The sequence below is a fragment of the Triticum aestivum genome, chromosome 7B (assembly GCF_018294505.1).
Source record: "Triticum aestivum cultivar Chinese Spring chromosome 7B, IWGSC CS RefSeq v2.1, whole genome shotgun sequence".
In the NCBI taxonomy this organism is placed as follows: Eukaryota; Viridiplantae; Streptophyta; class Magnoliopsida; order Poales; family Poaceae; genus Triticum; species Triticum aestivum.
Window position 1 is genome coordinate 28,329,724 of NC_057813.1, and position 19,335 is coordinate 28,349,058.

General features: G+C 49.0%; 3 protein-coding genes across 4 annotated transcripts; 1 reads left to right on the top strand and 2 right to left on the bottom strand.

The window, feature by feature from the left end:
• Positions 1 to 5,898: 5,898 nt before the first annotated feature.
• LOC123157594 (glutathione S-transferase T3-like) lies at positions 5,899 to 7,255 on the bottom strand. The gene is made up of 3 exons (XM_044575864.1): positions 7,079 to 7,255; positions 6,564 to 6,974; positions 5,899 to 6,477 (listed from the first exon to the last, which is right to left on the bottom strand). Exons 1-3 carry the CDS (start codon positions 7,253 to 7,255, stop codon positions 5,899 to 5,901), a joined length of 1,167 nt encoding a protein of 388 aa, XP_044431799.1.
• A 994-nt stretch (positions 7,256 to 8,249) lies between these two features.
• Positions 8,250 to 9,671, top strand: LOC123159425 (caffeoyl-CoA O-methyltransferase 1). Of its 2 annotated transcripts, XM_044577262.1 has the most exons (4): positions 8,285 to 8,593; positions 8,682 to 8,761; positions 8,855 to 8,999; positions 9,078 to 9,671. In XM_044577262.1, exons 1-4 carry the CDS (start codon positions 8,441 to 8,443, stop codon positions 9,501 to 9,503), a joined length of 804 nt encoding a protein of 267 aa, XP_044433197.1. In that variant the 5' UTR covers positions 8,285 to 8,440; the 3' UTR covers positions 9,504 to 9,671. The 2 variants fall into 2 exon arrangements, with proteins under 2 accessions (XP_044433196.1, XP_044433197.1); XM_044577261.1 differs by having other exon boundaries at positions 8,250 to 8,593; positions 8,682 to 8,999.
• Positions 9,672 to 15,997: 6,326 nt separating this feature from the next.
• Positions 15,998 to 18,885, bottom strand: LOC123160794 (F-box protein At5g07610-like). Its single transcript, XM_044578628.1, has 2 exons — positions 18,767 to 18,885; positions 15,998 to 18,667 (listed from the first exon to the last, which is right to left on the bottom strand). Exon 2 carries the CDS (start codon positions 18,658 to 18,660, stop codon positions 17,464 to 17,466), a length of 1,197 nt encoding a protein of 398 aa, XP_044434563.1. The 5' UTR covers positions 18,661 to 18,667; positions 18,767 to 18,885; the 3' UTR covers positions 15,998 to 17,463.
• Positions 18,886 to 19,335: the final 450 nt, after the last annotated feature.

A 19,335-nucleotide genomic window follows, 5' to 3' on the forward strand; every position in this document is an offset into this window, starting at 1 on the left:
CAAAGCAAAACAAAATGACATTGCAAGGATAGCACAACTCATGTGAAGAAGCAAAAAACTTAGGTTCAACCGATACTAACCGATAATTATTGAAGAAGAAAGGTGGGATGCCTAACGGGGCATTCCCAAGCTTAGATGCTTGAGACTTCTTGAAATATTATCTTGGGGTGCCTTGGGCATCCCCAAGCTTGAGCTTTTGTGTCTCCTTAATTCCTTTTATATCACGGTTTCCTAAATCTCGAAAGCTTCATCCACACCAAACTCAACAAGAACTCGTGAGATAAGTTAGTATAAAACAATGCAAAAACCTCATCATCTTCTACTGTAACAAATCACTAAAATTATTATTCAACATTGAATACTAAATATCTCTGCATATTTAATACCCCTATCCTCAAATAGAATCATTAAAAAAGCAAACATATGCAAACAATGCAAACATAACTGCAATCTGCCAAAACAGTATAGTCTGTAAAGAATGCAAGATTCATCATACTTCCCTAACTCCAAAAATTATAAGAAAAATACTACGCTGTAGAAGATTTATCAGATCTCAATATGCAAAAAGTTTCAACATTATATCACTCTCTGAATTTTCTAGGGAATTTTTGCAACAGCGGTAAACTTTCTGTTTTCAAACAGCAATATGTATACTGGCAAAATAAGCATGGTAAAGGCATCCCCTCTTTCGTCTTCGTTCATCGGTAACTTTACTTGGAGCTATATTTTTTTTACTTGGAGCTATATTTTTATTTACCACATGATATGTGTTTTGCTTGGAGCATCAATTTCTTTTGTTATTATTTTCTGCTATTATTTATAATAATGTTTTGCATCTATATTTTCAATAAATCTTCTACAGTGTAGTATTTTTCTTATGAACCCGCAAGTTGATCACCAAAACATACATCAAGTTGATCACGTGAATATCCCATTGTCACCACAGATAAGCACGGCAAGACATACATCAAGTGTTCTCAAATCCTTAAAGACTCAATCCGATAAGATAACTTCAAAGGGAAAACTCAATCCATTACAAGAGAGTAGAGGGGGAGAAACATCATAAGATCCAACTATAATAGCAAAGCTCGCGATACATCAAGATCGTGCCATAGAGAGAACACGAGAGAGAGATCAAACACATAGCTACTAGTACATATCCTCAGCCCCAAGGGTGAACTACTCCCTTCTCGTCATGGAGAGCGCCGGGATGATGAAGACGGCCACCGGTGAGGGATCCCCCCTCCGGCAGGGTGCCGGAACAGGGTCCCGAGAGGTTTTTGGTGGCTACAGAGGCTTGCAGCGGCGGAACTCCCGATCTATCTTCTGTTTTGATGTTTTCGGGGTATATGGAGATATATAGGTGAAAGAAGTCGATCGGGGGACGCTCGAGGGGCCGACGAGACAGGGGGGCGCGCCCAGTGGGGGGCGCCCCCACCCTCGTGGCTTCCTCTAAGCTTCTCTGACGTGAACTCCAAGTCTCGTGGATCATGTTCGTTCCAAAAATCACGCTCCCGAAGGTTTCATTCCGTTTGGACTCCGTTTGATATTCCTTTTCTTCGAAACACTGAAATAGGCAAGAAAACAGTAATATGGGTTGGGCCTCCGATTAATAGGTTACTCCCAAAAGTAATATAAAAGTGTATAATAAAGTCCGTAATCATCCAAAAGCAGATAATAAAATAGCATGAATGCTTCATAAATTATAGATACATTGGAGACGTATCACATACCACTTGCCCTAGCAATGCACAAGAGCAAGAGTTCAAGCAGCAAATCAATGGAGCACAAGTAGCAAGCAAAGTAGCACACAAACAACAATGGAGCAGAAGAGAAGTAAAGCATGCATGATCATACGGCATAGCAAGTTCAACCTAGCACTACCTTGGTGTTAACCTTTCACCACATCCAAAAGAGGGTGTTATCCTGCCACCGCAAGTTCACCATCAGCGTGAGGGGTTAGTATATACCACCTCACCAAAATATACAGACCATCAAATAGTTTTTGAGCCCTAGCTACACAAAATGTACGTCATTATCGTCATCGTCGTCGTCGTCGCCACAACCATCGTCGTCGGGGATCATGTACGCTCATAGGCAGCACTACTCTAGTAGTAGTGCTTGCCCAGCCAGCTCCTAAGCCACAACACCTTGTGAGCGTTGGCCATGGCAAGGAACCCAACACCCTGGGCCTTGTTGTCAAGCAGGTGGCTGAGAGCTACCATGAGAGCCTCATCGCTGAATCCACCCTAGTTCATGACAACGCCATACAGGTCAAGGTGGACGTCGAGGGGCTTGCACTCCCTGATGGTTGTTGCCACCTCCTTCACCGCCTCAGTCATGCTGCAAAAGACATTGATCTCCTCCTCCATCAGGCCTCCTCTCTTCCTCTTCCTATCATGGACGGGGTCAAATGGCTTCGCAGCGGGCTTGTCAGGGCCATCAAGGACCTCGACGTCCGGTGTCCCAGGGAAGTCTGGCATGGGAGAACCAAGAGGCTCACCCGAGCCCATGTCATGCTTCCCAGTTGCCAGCCCGAAGGAGAAGATGTGCTGCATCTGGTTGTAGTTCTGGATGGGTGTGTTGAGGAACTCAGCGTCCCTTGGGTGGTCCTAAGAATGAAACACAAGTGTTGTTAGTTGCGATTAGGAGTAGGCAATGATGGACAATATGAAAAGGAAGAGGGCTGTGAGCTAACCGCCACATGGCCGGCGTAGTGCTCTGCCTCCAAAACTATGGAGCAAGTGTTCTCATCCCATGAGGCGCCGCTAAGGTCTCTCAGCTTGGACACTTGGATCCATCGACTTCTCCACTTCCTCAGGTGGTTGTACACCTGGGTGGCAGACACCTCTTGCCCATAGAACTCGAACACCTACTTCGCAACGGTGTTCAAGTGCACCTCCTTGAAACCCTTGTTAGTCTTAACTCCACTAGAGATGAGCTCACACATCTTGTTCAGCATGAACGTGGACATGAACGGCTGCCACTTCATGTTGTTCGACCTACCATCCTTCTTTGCCTTTGCTGCTGCTAGCTGGATTGCAGCGGCGGCAGCAGCAGCAACAGGAGGAGTTGGCTCAACGAGCACTACTGGCACATAAAGGGAGTCAGACTCGAACACCTCTGAATCAGGTGGCTCAACGAGCACTACTAGCACATAGAGGGAATCAGACTCGAACACCTCTGAATCAGGTGCCATCTTGGACATAGGCTGCGAGTCCTCGACAAACGATGGAGCAAACTGGCCATCGGACACGACAAGGGCCTGACTAAGATCTTGCGTCTGTGTGGTCATGTCCTACAATCGTAGCACACATTGACAGTGAGCATAGCACACAACATACCGGACAATCCATGAAAGCAGGAGCATACATGTACATGGTTCATCACTATCATAGCAAGCACATGCTTCATCACTAATCTATGAGCAGGAACATACATCTACAACAAACAACATGCTACAAATGGACTACCAATAGCTACAAATCGCAGATCTAAGCATGATTCAACACAAGCACAAGGTTCAACTTCAAACTCTACTACTAATCTAGCTTACCACATGCTTGAACATCTAGCCCTACCACAAATCAGACCACTAATCATATCATCTCACAGATTAGACCACTAATCAACCATGCATCTAGATCAAACCCTAGCTGCAGCTCAGATCTAGCTAGAAGGAATAGAGAGAAAGGGGGATTGAACTCACATAGGCCATGACTGCAGCTTGAGGACGAGGGAGGGGGGTCGTGGAAGATGAACGCCAGCTGGTGAAGGAGCTCCGACGCCGTGGACCGCTGGCCGATGAAGATGCGCCGCTTACCTGCTCGTCGGTGCCGATGCGCGTCGGCGGGAAAGCTCGAACGGAGGAAGAATGATGGCGGGAGTTGGGGCAGTGAGGGAGGGGCTAAATAGGGGTGGACTCGGCGGAAGGTGAGACGAAATCCTCCCGCCGATTTTTCGGCGACGCGGGTAAGCTCGCGCCATCTCCCCTGCTCGCACGAGGGGAGAAGCGCGTCACCCTCCCCTGCCTCGCTCGAGCCAGGCTCGCGAGTTACTGACGATTCGTGCGTTTCCCCTGGGCCTGGCCTCGACGTGCTTTAAGGCCAGGCTGGACCTAGCAACGAAACACGCCCTAAGAGCATCTCTAGTGGAATGTGTAAATTTGGACGTGTATATCTCCATATACACGTCCATATACACCTTGCTAAATTATACATCTCCCAGTTTTTCAGTGGAACGTGTAAATTAGGACGTGTATATTCCAACGGCTATATTTTCAAACGGCTATATTTCCAACGGCTATATTTCCAACGGCCATATTTCCGATCTATATAAACCACCCCTACCACCTCTCTTCCAGCACACTTCTACCTGTGACTTCTCTTCTCACCTAGATTTCTCTATCGTTTGTCACGCAACACAACGAACACATCCACTTGGGACATGAGTTCTTCGTCATCTTCATCTGGCGACGATGAACTCATACTTGCAGCATTCGCCGAGCGGGAGGAGGAAGAGAGGAAGAACGATCGACGCCATGGCGGTTCCCAGCATGGACGTCAGTCAATCGATCGAGGAAGAGATGCCGGATTTCTTCTTCTGTGGGACGACTACTTCAAAGAAGTTCCTCGCTTTCCCGAACATTTGTTTCGACGAAGGTTCGTAATTAGTACACTTCTCTGCTTTGGTCCTATTTTCATTTCCCTGTCTCATTTAATTTTTATGCACAGATTTAGGATGTCGCGTACTTTGTTCAACCGCATAGCTGATGGTATACTTGAGCATGACTATGATGATTATTTTACGCAAAAAAGAAGTGCTTCTGGAGCTCTTGGGTTACATCCTTTGCAAAAGATGACCGTGGCGATGCGGATACTAACATATGGAATAGCAGCCGATTATGTTGATGAGTACATCCGGTCCGCTGAGTCTACTAATTTAGAGTCTTGCAAGAAATTTGTGATCAAAATTTGTGAAGTTTTTGGGGAAAAGTACCTGAGATCTCCAAATGAAGAAGACATTGCTAGGTTACTTGCAATAGGGGAGGAAAGAGGATTTCCCGGTATGTTAGGGAGCATAGATTGCATGCACTGGGGGTGGAAAAATTGCCCCAAAAAATGGCATGGCATGTTTAAAGGCCATGTGAGCAAGCCCACTATGATCTTGGAAGCAGTTGCTTCACAAGATCTTTGGATTTGGCATGCTTATTTTGGTTTACCAGGGTCTCTAAATGATATAAATGTTCTTCAACGTTCTCCTGTTTTTACAAAGCTAGCCGAAGGCCAAACTCCTCCAGTGAATTATAGCATCAATGGCCATCAGTACACAATGGGGTATTACCTTGCAGATGGTATCTATCCACGGTGGGCAACATTTGTGAAGAGCATACCAGCTCCAACTAGCAGAAAGCATAAAACTTTTGCCAAGAAGCAAGAGGGGGCTAGGAAAGATGTGGAACGAGCCTTTGGAGTTCTGCAATCCCGTTTTGCCATTGTTCGTGGACCGGCTAAAGGATGGAAACGTAAAGAAATCACTGATGTCATGAAAGCTTGTGTCATAATGCACAATATGATAGTTGAAGAGGAGCGGCAAACTGGTCGGCAAAGCTGCACTTTTGAGGCAATGGGAGAAAGAGTCACAGTCTCTCGTACTCATGCGGAAGAACTGAGCTCTTTTATTCAGATGACTAATCGGATTAGAAATTTCGATGAACATGATCAGCTTAAACTTGATCTAATTGACCATGTCTGGCAAAAGTTTGGAAACGAGTGATGTAATCCATGTCTTTGTAATGCAGCTATCAATAAAAATATTTATGCAATGAGTGATGTAATCCATGTCCTCAACTAGCAGAAAGCAATAAATAGTTCTTACAACTGCAACATATAGCTCACATTACCCTAGGCCGCGAGCAAGGATCTCCTTCTGCTTAGCTTGGTAGAACTGCTTTTGAACATCAGTCATACCACTTGTGTCGATGAGCATGACCCTCTCATCTAATTCAAACTGTCTCCGTGCATCCTCCCTCTCGTTTCGTGCATCCTCATTCTTTTTGAGTGCAATCTCCTCTTTTCGCAATTCCAATTGCTGTGCGTAGCGAGCATTTCTTGCCGCCTCTTTGATCTCATCCTTCTCTAGCTTTGCTGCCCACACAGTTTCTAATGACAGCTTGCAAGCACTGTCATCAGCTTTACCTCTCTTGTCCCTCTTCACACCATCAGGTCTTTTCTCATGTTCAAGAGCATCAGTGTGTATCGAGGTAGCATCAGTACGTACCGAGGATGCATCAGCCGGATCATTGGTGGCTGTGCCTGGACTTGCATCAATGGTCTTCTTTTGTTTCTTAAGAGAAGTTTCAACTTCTCTTGTCTGCCACTTTGGATACTTCGAAAACTCTACATAGCTATGCATCAGTGTGAAAGGCTTCTTTTTTTTAAGATCCATTTCCTTGAACAAAATGTGTGCATCGTTTGTCTGCACATATAAATATGTTGTTAAAATAAGCACAACACATATAGAATATTGCACATCACATATAGAATTACAAGAAAGGCGCATACCTTTTCTTGTATAGTCCTTCCACTTTCTTCCCTATTTAAAATCTGCTGAAGGCAACCACAAAATTTAGAGGTCTCTCTATTAATCGTTGTGTAACGGCAATTGATTGCATTAGCATTACACTCCGGCCATGATGATTCCTTGTGTGTGTTGTAGTACTCTGAAATTCTATCCCAATAAGCATCCCGGTTTTGATCTGTCCCAACAATATCCAAACTTGTATTTGCCCATGCTGCTATGAGAACCTTGTCCTCATCACTAGACCAATTTTTGCCTTTGTTGGATTTTCCTTTCTCTATTATTGCAGAACGACGCTGAGTTGATGGAGTTGCCTGCTCTCCAATTGGACTTTCTAGTTGTGTTTGCGTGTAACCAAAACCAAGGGTGTCCAAGAAGTTTTGGTCAGTATCCATCTGCAAGCAACCAATGCACAGCTATTTTAGACCACAATCTGGCATCAAATTGACAAGCAAAAATTATTTTCTTCTCCTTCCAAATGGCTATGCATCTCCCCTGCATCTCCTCCATCTCCCCTGCATCTCCCCTGCATCTCCATCTCCCCTGCATCTCCTCCACGGCGCCGCACGCCGTGCATCTGCATCTCCTCCATCTCCCGTGCATCTCCCCTGCATCTCCATCTCCCCTCCATCTCCCGTGCATCTCCCCTGCATCCCCATCTCCCCTCCATCTCCATCTCCCCTCCATCTCCATCTCCATCTCCCCTGCATCTCCCGCTGCCCCGCCGCCCCACGCCGCCCCGCCGCCCCTGCATCTCCCCCCCCCACCGCTCCTCTGCTCCCTCTGCTCCCGCTCGCCCCTGCATCTCCCCCCTCCCCCCCACTGCTCCTCTGCTCCCTCTGCTCCCGCTCGCCCCTTTGCTCCACGCCGCCCCACGCCGCCCCTCTGCTCCCGCTCGCGAGGAAGGGAAAATGGGTACCTTGGGCAGCGGCTGGAGAGGAGACGCGACGGCGACCGGAGAGGGGCGACGGCGACCTTGGGGAGGCGGCCGGAGAGGAACGGGAGCGGGAGCGGGAGTCTTTTTTTCGGTCCTGGGAGCGGGAGCGCGAGCCCACGAGCGTGGCTCGGTCGTCTTTACTCCCACGCCAGGTACGCTCGTGGTAGCGACGTGTATATGTGCACGACGTGGTACACGATCCACTGGGAAGGCTTTTTTGATCTTGATAGTGTAAATTTAGCATCCATCTCCATATACACCATCCACTAGAGATGCTCTAAGTAATTACCCGGCTCGCCTGTGTTTTCCGCTCGAGAAAGCGACGACGGTTGAATACCTGAATGACGGACGCAAAGAAGCAAAACTGGTAGGTACTTGTCCCGAGCCGAGCCCCCACCGCACCGCACGGCGACGCACCCATTCGGGGTTTCACTCCACCGAGCCGAGCTTGGCCGTCCCACCAACCCCTCCCCCGTCCCGTTCGCCGTCCTCCATCCACGCAGCACCGGCCGCTCCCCGTGCGCCGTGCGCCACGCCGACCCAGCGAGCGAGGCCTCGTTCGCTGGACCTGGGTCTCCGCCCCGCTCCGCACCAGTCGAGTCGAGTCGAGTCGCACGCAGCCCACACCATCCACCGTACAGCGCTCACCAACCCAGCGCCGTGTTCCTAGTTCCTACCGACCGCCCCGTGCCGCCGACGCCCGGGGCCCCGTCCACCCGAACCGCACGACCGTTCCACCCCCTCCCACTTCCTTCCTCCTACCCGGCTCGTCTCCTCTCGCCGTCCACCCCGCTGGCGGGCGCGCGCACCTGCGCTATATAAGCCGCTGGCGGGCAAGCTCGTCAATCCAATCACCCAACCAACCGCCTCTACAAGCGCAGCCCAGATCTCGGCTCCTTCCCTTCCTCGAACCAAGCATCAGCAATGGCGACCACGGCAGCCGACGCCACGGCCGCGGTTCCCAAGGAGCAGCAGCCCGCCAACGGTTCCGCGGCCGCCACCACCGGCGGCGAGCAGGTCACGCGCCACTCCGAGGTCGGACACAAGAGCCTGCTCCAGAGCGACGCCCTCTACCAGGTACTACTTGCGTTCCAACCGTCTCCGGCGAGCTGGCCAGATCTTGCGGCTTCTCCCGGCTTGATCTGATCCTTGCGTGCGTTTGCAGTACATCCTGGAGACGAGCGTGTACCCGCGCGAGCACGAGTGCATGAAGGAGCTCCGCGAGATCACCGCCAACCACCCATGGTATGTGTTCGTCCATCTCGGCTCGCCTGGATCTGGTGTCATCGGTTCTGATCTGACGATTTCTGGATCTCGTTTGTGCGTGCGTGCGTGCAGGAACCTGATGACGACGTCGGCGGACGAGGGCCAGTTCCTCAACATGCTGCTCAAGCTCATCGGCGCCAAGAAGACCATGGAGATCGGCGTCTACACCGGCTACTCCCTGCTCGCCACCGCGCTCGCCATCCCCGACGACGGCACCGTAAGCTCCTTCTCCACACCAGATCTACCGCTCCCAATTTAGCAAGAAACTGAAGAAGAAATGGAAACGGGAATGCAGATCTTGGCCATGGACATCAACCGCGAGAACTACGAGCTGGGGCTGCCGTGCATCGAGAAGGCCGGCGTGGCGCACAAGATCGACTTCCGCGAGGGCCCGGCGCTGCCCGTCCTGGACGCGCTGCTGGAGGACGAGGCCAACCACGGGACCTTCGACTTCGTCTTCGTGGACGCCGACAAGGACAACTACCTCAACTACCACGAGCGCCTCATGAAGCTCGTCAAGGTCGGCGGCCTCCTCGGCTACGACAACACCCTCTGGAACGGCTCCGTCGTGCTCCCCGCCGACGCCCCCATGCGCAAGTACATCCGCTACTACCGCGACTTCGTCCTCGAGCTCAACAAGGCCCTCGCCGCCGACCAGCGCGTCGAGATCTGCCAGCTCCCCGTCGGCGACGGCATCACCCTCTGCCGCCGCGCCAAGTGAACCAGAGAACCCATCTCCGCCGCTCCGCCATAGATGCCAAGAACAAGAATTAATTAATTACTCCCCATTTTGTCTTTCCTGCTCGCCTTCTGTACTCTACATCTATCTTCTGCAATTCGTATAAAGATTTCTCCAGACAAATGATTAATAATAGTACTCCCCCCATAAGAAGCTTCCTTGTTGCTTGCTTGCGACGATCCACCTGCGCAAATCAAAACATTCCATTTCGTTCTCCCGCTCGCTTGGTTGGAAAACATGTCCAAATGCGGCGCCCCCGTAGAATCCGTTGAAAATCATTTGCGATGTCCGGCAGGCACAATAAATTTGACCGAATTTTACCCCATTGGGTTGAAGATTTCCGTCTTCCGACGGGGATGCACAGGGGTTCGTGGACGGCGACAGCCTTGTGTTGTTGCGCAGATATTTGCTGACATTTGTTTTTCTACAAATAGGCGACTGACTGACTGGCAACGCATCTGCGTGATGCATGTGGTCGTCTGGAGGTCGATCGATCGCTGAATGACAAAGGCTTCCTCAAATGTCAAAGTCTCGAAGTTTCTTTCTATGGAAGAGTCAAGGTTTGTTCGGTTGTTGAGCTGCTCATGTGAAGAGTTTATGCTTGTTGGTTGAATGGCTGATGTTACATCACATGGTCACCTAAATTATTGCTTTGATTTCGCTTAAAATAAGTTCGGACCTAACAACACGGAGTAGTACGTACATGTTATGGTACGTGTGCTTGGATTGAAGTGTACTGAACAATAGTGTTCTTTAACATGGAGTACTGGACAAGAGTGCTGGTGACACCCATTATTTTAGGCTCCCGTACAATAATCCGTACTATAATCCCATTCTGAGATCAACTTGTGCCTATTTATAATTTGCTTAACCAACTTTTAGTTAACACACTCAGATGTAACAACAAATACGTACTCCCTTATATCACCAACATGTTGCCAAGGTTAAGTCCGAGGTCGCTCTATGGGTTTTGGCACGTGCAAAGCATCTTACATCTTTTGATGCCACGAGAGCACTATCATTGTAACTCGATCGCGTCTTAGTGGTCGTGTTTGTACTTATTCGCAAACTCTCTTCTTAATTACTGAAAAGAGACAAAGTTATCGCCTCCGTTTTGGGAAAAAAAAAGCTACAATTTCCATTCATTTTCTTCGATTAGAAGGAGGCAAATCTGATAGGCATATCAGCCGCGAGAAATCTCCAGCTTCTCCTTTTGCACTGAGACGACGAGTACTCCCTCTGTTCACAAATGTATAGGGATGGAGTACTGTATTTCCGATTAGTATAAAGCTTCGTTTGTTCCTGGCCTTGTCTGAGGTAGATCGATTATTGCTTTCGGTTGTTGAGCTGTTCACGTGAAGAGTTTAAGACTTGCTCGCTGCTGTCATATCACATGGTTACCTCGATTATTGCTTTGACTTTAGTTAAACACGATCAGATTTTTTTTTTTTGAAAAGGAGGATGACCATCGGCTTCTGCATCTGGGAGATGCATATGGCCATTTTATCTCTTGAGGACCTTCCAAAGTATAACAACAATATGTCTGAATCCGCCATCTTGGCAGCATCTGCCGCTACTCCTATTCAACTGATGAAGGGGTGTAAGCTGGGCCACATAACCATACCTCTCACCTAAGCCTAACATCTAAAGCCGGAGGACCCGACCGAGCCATCTGTTCGGTCCGGGGCTCAAACCGGTCTGACGCACTCACACGTGTCGTCACCATCATCTTTCACTGGTCCATCTTCAGAGCAGAGTGAGGCGACAACCTTGGCTGGTCCTCCGCAATCGACGCCACCACGACACCAAACGACGACCTCCACCTACGCGAGCCTTGGCAGGTCCTTCGCCATCGACGCCACCACGACGCCAAACGACGACCATCCACCTATGTGAGCCTTGGCAGGTCCTCCGTCATTGACGCCATCACGACGCCAGTCGAGGACCTCCACCTAAGCGACTCCATCTCCAAGCAACGGACATAAATCCATACTAGGAAAGGACCGCACCGCCGCCGTCGTCCACCATCCACAAGTGCCACACAACCCCAAGGTTCCCAAAGCGACGCCTTCAAGAAGGGAACGACGCCGTGAGCGCCGCCACCGCCCAACAGAGTTAGAGCTTTCACCCGGGTAACCTAGGGAAAGGTGAAGTGAGGAGATCAGTCCATACCGACGCCTCCAAGGAGGGAAACGGCGCCCTCAGGCGTCGACGTCGGCACAGCCAGTCATGGCCGACCAGGAATTTCCCCCGAACTAGATCTCTGCCACCAGCAACACCTCCTGTACAGAACCGGCGACCAAGAGGAAGCGCGGCCCGACCAGGTTGGCCCGCACGCCGAACAGGGAAGGAAGGAACGTGCCAGATCGCGCACAGCGACCACCGCAGAAGCCGCCGCCGGCCGCCAACGACCACCGGATCCCACCACCCGCGCGGCTGGGACATCGGATCCACCACCCGCACGGCTGTTAGCGGGCCATGCCTTGCCAATGGAGCCGCCGCTCCAGATCCGGGGTTCCCCACACAGGAGCAGGGCAACTGAGGCCCTGCCGCCACCATCCTTGGCGCCCCGGGCTTGCCCGACGGCTGCCTCAGGCGGCGGCGAGGGAGGGAGGAGGGGAGGGGGTGAGGAGGAGGGGCGGCTAGGGTTGGGAGGAGGAGGCGGCCCTGAGGAGCTAGTCTGTTCTGCCCTTGCGATTCTAAACTTGTGCTTGGATGAGATGCAGCAACACATCGACGTTCAGGTACCTGTGCTTGGATTGAAGTGTACTGAGCAAGTGTTTTTTCTTTGAAAGAAACAAGAGTGTTCTTCAGCATGTGCTACTTTGACAAGAGTTGTCAGAAACTTGTCTGAACTATGTGAAGATTGTTCACTCTTCTTCGATGAGGTGGTTGGCGTGCATCTCGCATCAAGCAAGATACAGGTTCGCTCAACTGTTCTTGCTCTCAGCCATTGATCAAGGATCGGACGTCTCTCAGACTGTCATGCGTCGCTGTTCAACAACGTCCGACAACGACTTCTTCTTTTTTCAGTTTGCTTTTCAACTGCTCCCCTAGTGTAATGGCTATAAAGCCCCATTTCCCTTTCATTCTTGATCATGTTTCTGTAACTGGGTTGTAACCCAAGCCGCTAAGGTGATCTACAGTACTCTACTTTCCCCACTAGATACTCCCTCCGTAAAGAAAGATCAGAGCGTTTAGATCACTGAGATCTAAATGCTCTTTTTTGTACGGAGGGAGTACTAATTAAGTTGAGCTAGATCAAGTGAGTTTCTGACAAGAGTGTTGATGAAACCCGTTATTTTAGGCTCCGTACGACAATCCCATTATCAAACAAATTTTTTCCCTGGTTGCAATTTGCTTAACCACATTCTAAAAGGAAAATGAAAAGCGCAGCACGACGTCTGCGCACATGCACATGTTCCAACAAAAAAGAAACCAGCCAACTCATGAGCTAGTACCATGTTATGTTACATTGCTGCATAACATTTTGTATCTCTCCAACTTGCAGCGTAGGCACGATCTGGGATGACAACATGACCCATGTGGCATTCGATGGTAGGGTGGATCAGGTGATCTAACCCCGTTTGCTCCTCTCGAGTGAAATATACACCACAGTAGTGCTGGCGTGGAAGCAAATCAACCCATGAAACTCTATTCCTGCAGCTATGGCAGTTTAGGCAGCTACCCCTTTGGTTGGGTTCGTGTCCCTGTCTCACATGTTGGTGCATGGTTGGTGAGACGTTTCCATCTGGGAAGGAAGGTCTAACTGAGACTCTAGCATCCATTGCTCCAACAATCAATTTCAATGAATAAAAAACAGTAAAAAGATCCAATAGGAAACACTGAGATCTCTGTTCCCAGTCTTCCAGCATGCACATCTCGGCCAAGGAACTTATTATTTTATTTTATTTTGAGGGAAGGCCAAGGGACCTAACTACCTAAGGCATATCTGACCGATCCCTTATAACCGGTTAGAGAAGTAATAATGCGTTTTTTTACTCTTCTAATCCGGATCTAACCAATCCCTTATCCGTCGTAAGGGAGTAAATTTTTTATTCCCATCCCTTATACTTCATCGAAACAGGCCGGGGTAAAATTTCTGCTCTCTCTCTCGCCTCCCCCTGTTGCTGCTCCTGCGCGGCGCCGCCGCCTGCCACTGCTCCCCCACACGCCGCCGCCGCCCGCTAATGAACAAAAAACAGTAAGAAGACTCAATAGGAAACACTGAGATCTCTCCTCCCAGTTTTCCAGCATGCACATCTCGGCCAAGGAACTTAAATATTGCCAACCTCCATCTCGGTCGCCTCCATCTCGGCCGCCTCCATCTCGGTCGCCAAGCTCTTCAACATCCTAACACGAACGTTGTGCATGATGTCGCCGCATTGGGATCCAACTCGTCCATCCTCATGATCAACATTTTGGCTATGAAGCGGACACGAGCTCTACCTTCCTCTCTTCGAGTTCGATCTTGTTCTCTCCAAGTTTGATTTATTTCTCAGTCGCTGCCATCAACATGTTAAACCTCTCCGACTTCTTTTCCTCCTTCACGCCAGAACGCTTGACGCATGCATCCTCCTTCTTTGTCAAGATGTCCTCGAACCTCTCTGTCATCTTGGTCGTTGCCCCTTCTCGCTTCTCCTTCTCCCCCTCCCACATATTTCCCTGGAACCCCCTTTAACCTTCTTGGGCGGTTATTTTTTGGGGTTAGTTGGATCACCAACTTCTTCCTTATTTTTGATGTTGTCGGTCTTGATGGAATTGCCAATGGATAGTCGCCACTTGGGTTGCGCGCCCAACTTCAACCAATAATGCATGAGGCCGAAGCTTTCTTCTCCACCTTCAAACACAAGTTGCACGGACAGGAGGGCTTCTAAAAAAAAGACATTGTCAACAAAGTGCATATCCGGCCAAATGACCAACAAATATAGCATATCCGGCCAACAAGTTGCATGAGCATATCCGGCCAAATGACCAACACATAGAATAACTTACTTGCTCGGTGATTTGTGCACCACTTGGCTACCGACCGATTAGTTGTTTGTAGTGGCCCCAATACTTGGTCACTGACTCCTGGATGTTGTACCATCCATGTTTGAGCGACTTTGTCCCACACCCCCGGATGACTTCCTTATGGTAGGGCTCAAAATTCTTGTGCTCATGGAATCAAGAATGAATATTGGACCAATATGTTGTCCTTTTGCTCCATACCATGGATCGAATCGATTTTAGTGGCCAACCAGGCATTACACAACAATTCGTCCTCCCTCATGTTGAAACTTTCTCCTATGTCGCTCTTCTTTGGATCGGCCGACCAATCCTCCGGATCAAGGCCCATCTCGTCGGGGTACATGTCCTGCTCTGACTGCTGGATGTACGTGCTCTACTGCTGGGTGTACGCCTTCGGCTCCGTGTCATCCACTTGTCCATCCTCGAAGCTGCCTCTGCTCTTTTACGGGTTAATGCGGTGGCGCACGATGAGAAGTGCGGGAATTGGGGTGAAGAGCGACGGCAATCGAAGCGAAGAGGGTGGGAAAAGCGGGGTTTTTGGTACGGAAACAATGCGGAGCGCTCCAAATTCTCAGACCCCGCCTCGGTTTTGGTGGGCCGTAGGTGTCGGAGTCATACGTGGCGGCGGTTCAGACTCCCACAAAGCCCCTGCTTTGTGTCAAATTTGCGGGGAAACGAACGTGCAGACATGTCCACAGACAAATACATATCCGTGTTGAATTGCAAAGTGCGTCTGGATAGATCGGTCTGGACGTTTGCGGGTGTTTTGAGGGTCATTGGAGATGTCCTTACCTTACATTTTTTTATTGTTTGTAACAAGTACAAGGCAACAAATGCTCAGCAATGTCAACACATCAATCTGTATCGAACAACACAAATTCTTTAATTCTCACTTTTTTCAGTGGTAATTTCCATCGAGCGATGGATCACGCTATTTAGCAGGGGTATTTTTTCATGGAGCTTTATGTTTGTTAGTTGTAAAAGAGATACATCTAATTAATGTTGAACTGTTGAAAAATATGTTCAGCATTTATATCACTAAGTAGTGTTCTAAATGCTTTTATATTTGTTCACAAAGGGAGTACTTTTCCCCCCAAATTCTTTTACTTACTTAGTCTATGTTGTATCGTAGGAGCCTGCCATTATTAAAATTGGTTATTGTTCCAGATATCAATGCCTTTTCTTCTTCTTTCAGAACATTGTTTGCATCATGAACGGCATGTAGTCCAAGCTCATCTAAAATCATGGAGTAGGCGACCATAGCCAGGCGTGGCGGAGCACGCCTTGTGTAGTTCCGATTAATCAACAGGAGGCATGAGCTCGCTTTGAGCGCAGCATAAGACTATGATAAGACTATGTGATATTTACCTTTCTGATGCAGGAACCAGAGACACAAGAATACGTGATATCTACCTTTTGATCTATCACCTGATGATTAACAAAAAGAATTTAGCAGCAATGTGGAACCTTATTCATCAGAATTTATTAGCTCGAGCAAAAGTAGATACAAGGAACTTGTTCGATGCAGTGCATTACCGCGGAGGACTAAGGTATTGAGACTTTCAGTACACTAAGCTGCACCCACCAATATTAGGGTTTAGGACAATCATATATTCCTTAAATACTACTGCCTCCGTTCCATAATATAAGAACGTTTTTGACATTAGTATAGTGTAAAAAACGTTCTTACTCCCTCCTTCCCAAATCCATGTCCAGGCCAAAAGCTAGGCAAACAACAAAACAGTAACCATGTTGTTTTTGCAATTACAATATGCTCAATCTGTGGGGATACCAGACATTGCTCCGAACAAAGAATCAAGTTAGCAGGAGTGTAGGCACCAGCGGACTGAACTGCATCACTAAAGTTGGTTCAGAAATCAACTGACAAATAATGCAGCCTAGGAAAGAGCCATTTCTTTCTTTGTGTTTGCTCACCCAGCAATAAGACTTCTTAGTGCAGCTGGTATTTTCTTTGCATTGATGCAATTTTTCAGTCCCTCGGTTACCAGGCAGAATAAACAAAGGATTTCAAATGCAGAAAACTGAATAGCTACAGCAAAAGCAGATAAAAACTCGCTAAGTAGCACTGCATCACCGAAATCCTGAGGATTATAACATAAAAAACAGACATTACAATAGTCTGATTGGAACTCTGAATACACTAAAATGTTTAGAAATGAGACGCACTAATATTGGGATTTAGGACACATAATCCTTCATAGTATCATGGACAAGAAAACCAGACTTCAGAACAATAATTTAGCCACATGAAACCAATTCGTCTGCATTACGATATCTAAACAAACAAAAAAAATAGTAACCATGTTCTTTGAAAACTGCAGTATGCTTAACATCTAAGGTTTCCGGGGATTGCTCCAAACAGAAAATCAAGCTAGCAGGAGCAAGGGCTGTAGGTAAAACTACTGCCCATCTGCACCTGCTAATGAGTCTGAGAAAAGTGGAACATAGGGTAGATAGTTCGATGTCTTTTTTTCCCCAAGATTAAGGATTCGATGGAATTTCTGATGCTGCATACTCCCTCCATTCCCTTATACAAGGCCACAAACTTAAATTACAGGTACCTAGGTAAAACTCAATGACTACTTTGCAAGCCAACTTTTCTTTTTTTTAACTGGGACCATTAATACGCCCACATGCATGCAAGGAAGGAATGAGAAGGAAGTAGCATAATGTCATTATGACTACATGCATGCAAGTATTAAACAAGTTTCTACTACGAGAAAACATCATTAAATTTTGCCTCGGGTACTGTTAGTGGCCTTGTATAGATGCAAAATGTATTTTTCATAGTGGCCTTGTATAAGGGAACGAAACTGCTGTGTGGACGACAATAGCCGAACGAACTGCGCACGATGGAGTATTTAACGGTGTAGGTTCACTTTGAATCGACGCATGGACGGGTTGATGTGCTTCATCGTGCGGAGATCGTCCACAACCGTCGTGTGTGTAGCAGAGTATCGTATGATGCCAATGCATCGACATCACATGGGCAGCCCAGTGCATGTAGCTCCCGCTTGCGCAGGGTCCGGGGAAGGGTCCAATGTGCTTCCAGAAAAATGGTGTCACAGTCTGGATGAAAAGCAGCCACCTTGTAATCCACCCCATTTATGTTCCGCAACTCATCATTGCTGACACTATTCTTCAAGACCCATTCTTTACTATCATAATCCTCCATGAACCAGACTGATGCTACCTTGGTGTTCTCCTTTTTCTTCTTGATCCTGGGCATCGAAAAGTAGTGCAAGCACCCCTGTGATAAACCAATTCTACCACAAGCCAAACCATCGGACGGGACACGGTTAGTCTTCCACACCTTCCCCTCCATGTCCACTGCTACCAGCACAAAATCGTCGTTCACGTTAAGGGGGCACAGCCAACCAAGCAAGTGCAGCATTCCATGAAAGAAGACACTTGTAGCGCCACATTTCAGAAGAATTTTTTCAACCAAGAGGCTTTCTCTACGAATCCAAGCTCCAGATTTCGAAGAGTAGATGCTCACTCCTGTGATGCATCCCCCCCAACGGGCCCCCTTAAACTGAAGAACGTGGAAATGTGACGAGACTGCTGGATCAAAAGCCAAACGAGCCAGGGTGAGAGGTTCGTCTGGAGCCAGTGAGCCAGGCGGCAGGGCGACCCACCTCCGGGTGGCCGGGTTGCATACGACGAAATGGGCATGGAGTTCAACCGGCGCTTTCTCATCCGTTGATGGAGAAGAAGGGGCCATGGAGCAGAGGCAGAGGAGGAGCCCATTGCAAGTGTCCAGGACGTGCAGGTACTTGTTGGGTGGCAAGAAAGGGAGGGACATGTCGACCGGCAGGGCTGCGCCGATGGAGAAGTCTGCGAACCGAAAGTAATTGAAGCGGGGGCCTACCCTGTCGTAGGTGCTGTAGAGGAAGCCGGCGAGGGTGTGGGGCAGTTTCTTGCGGTTGACGGGGTCGGCAATGAGGTCGCGCCAGGACGGGGAGACGCACTTGAAGCGGTGGACGGACCTGGCGGGGAGGCGGGAGAGGATCTCCAAGATAAGGTCGTCCGTCAGGAAGGCGGCCGCCTCCGCCGGAGCGTCCGTCGTGCTCGCCTCTTTCTTCTTCCTAGAGATCTTCCACTCCATGGCGCCGCTTGAAAGAACAAGGGGTCGAGAGAAATCAATCTAGGGAAGAAGGGAAATTTGATGGGGAAGTAGCTCGCGATCTCTCCGTGCGCGTGAGGAGAAATACCTTGGTTTGAGGCGGCGGCGTAGGCTGCGGTTGTTCGTGGAGACGCGGCGGCGGCGCTTCTCCGCGGCGTAGGGGATCGGAAAGAAAATGGGGATCGGAAAATGTTAAGCGTAGCAGTGGGGTGGTGGATGATGTTGGGCCGCAACTAAGATTAGCAACGAAATACTAGGCCTCATCAGGCCCGTATTCTACATTATGCCCCTGCCAGGGCCACGTCAGCCCCCTCCACTCCTGTCTAGCAATGCCTAAAAGAAAGGAAACTTCCGTGTAACATTGCCTATAAAAAACCGGAAATGTTAACGCCCACACGTGTGAGCGTTTACATCTCGCCCACACGCGTGGATCCGCGTCCTTTCGTATGTGCACGAACTTTGGCATGTTTTCAGTGCCACGTAGGACTGGCATGGTGTGTGGGTGTTCACTCGGTCGCCCACACGGCCGTTTCACCACGCGGGAAGGGCTGGTGTGTGGGCGAGATGCAGTTCGCCCACACACCACTTTGCACGCACGCACAAGGGCTAGTGTGTGGGCATTTGACATCTCGCCCACACGCCCACCTCCTCTCCCAC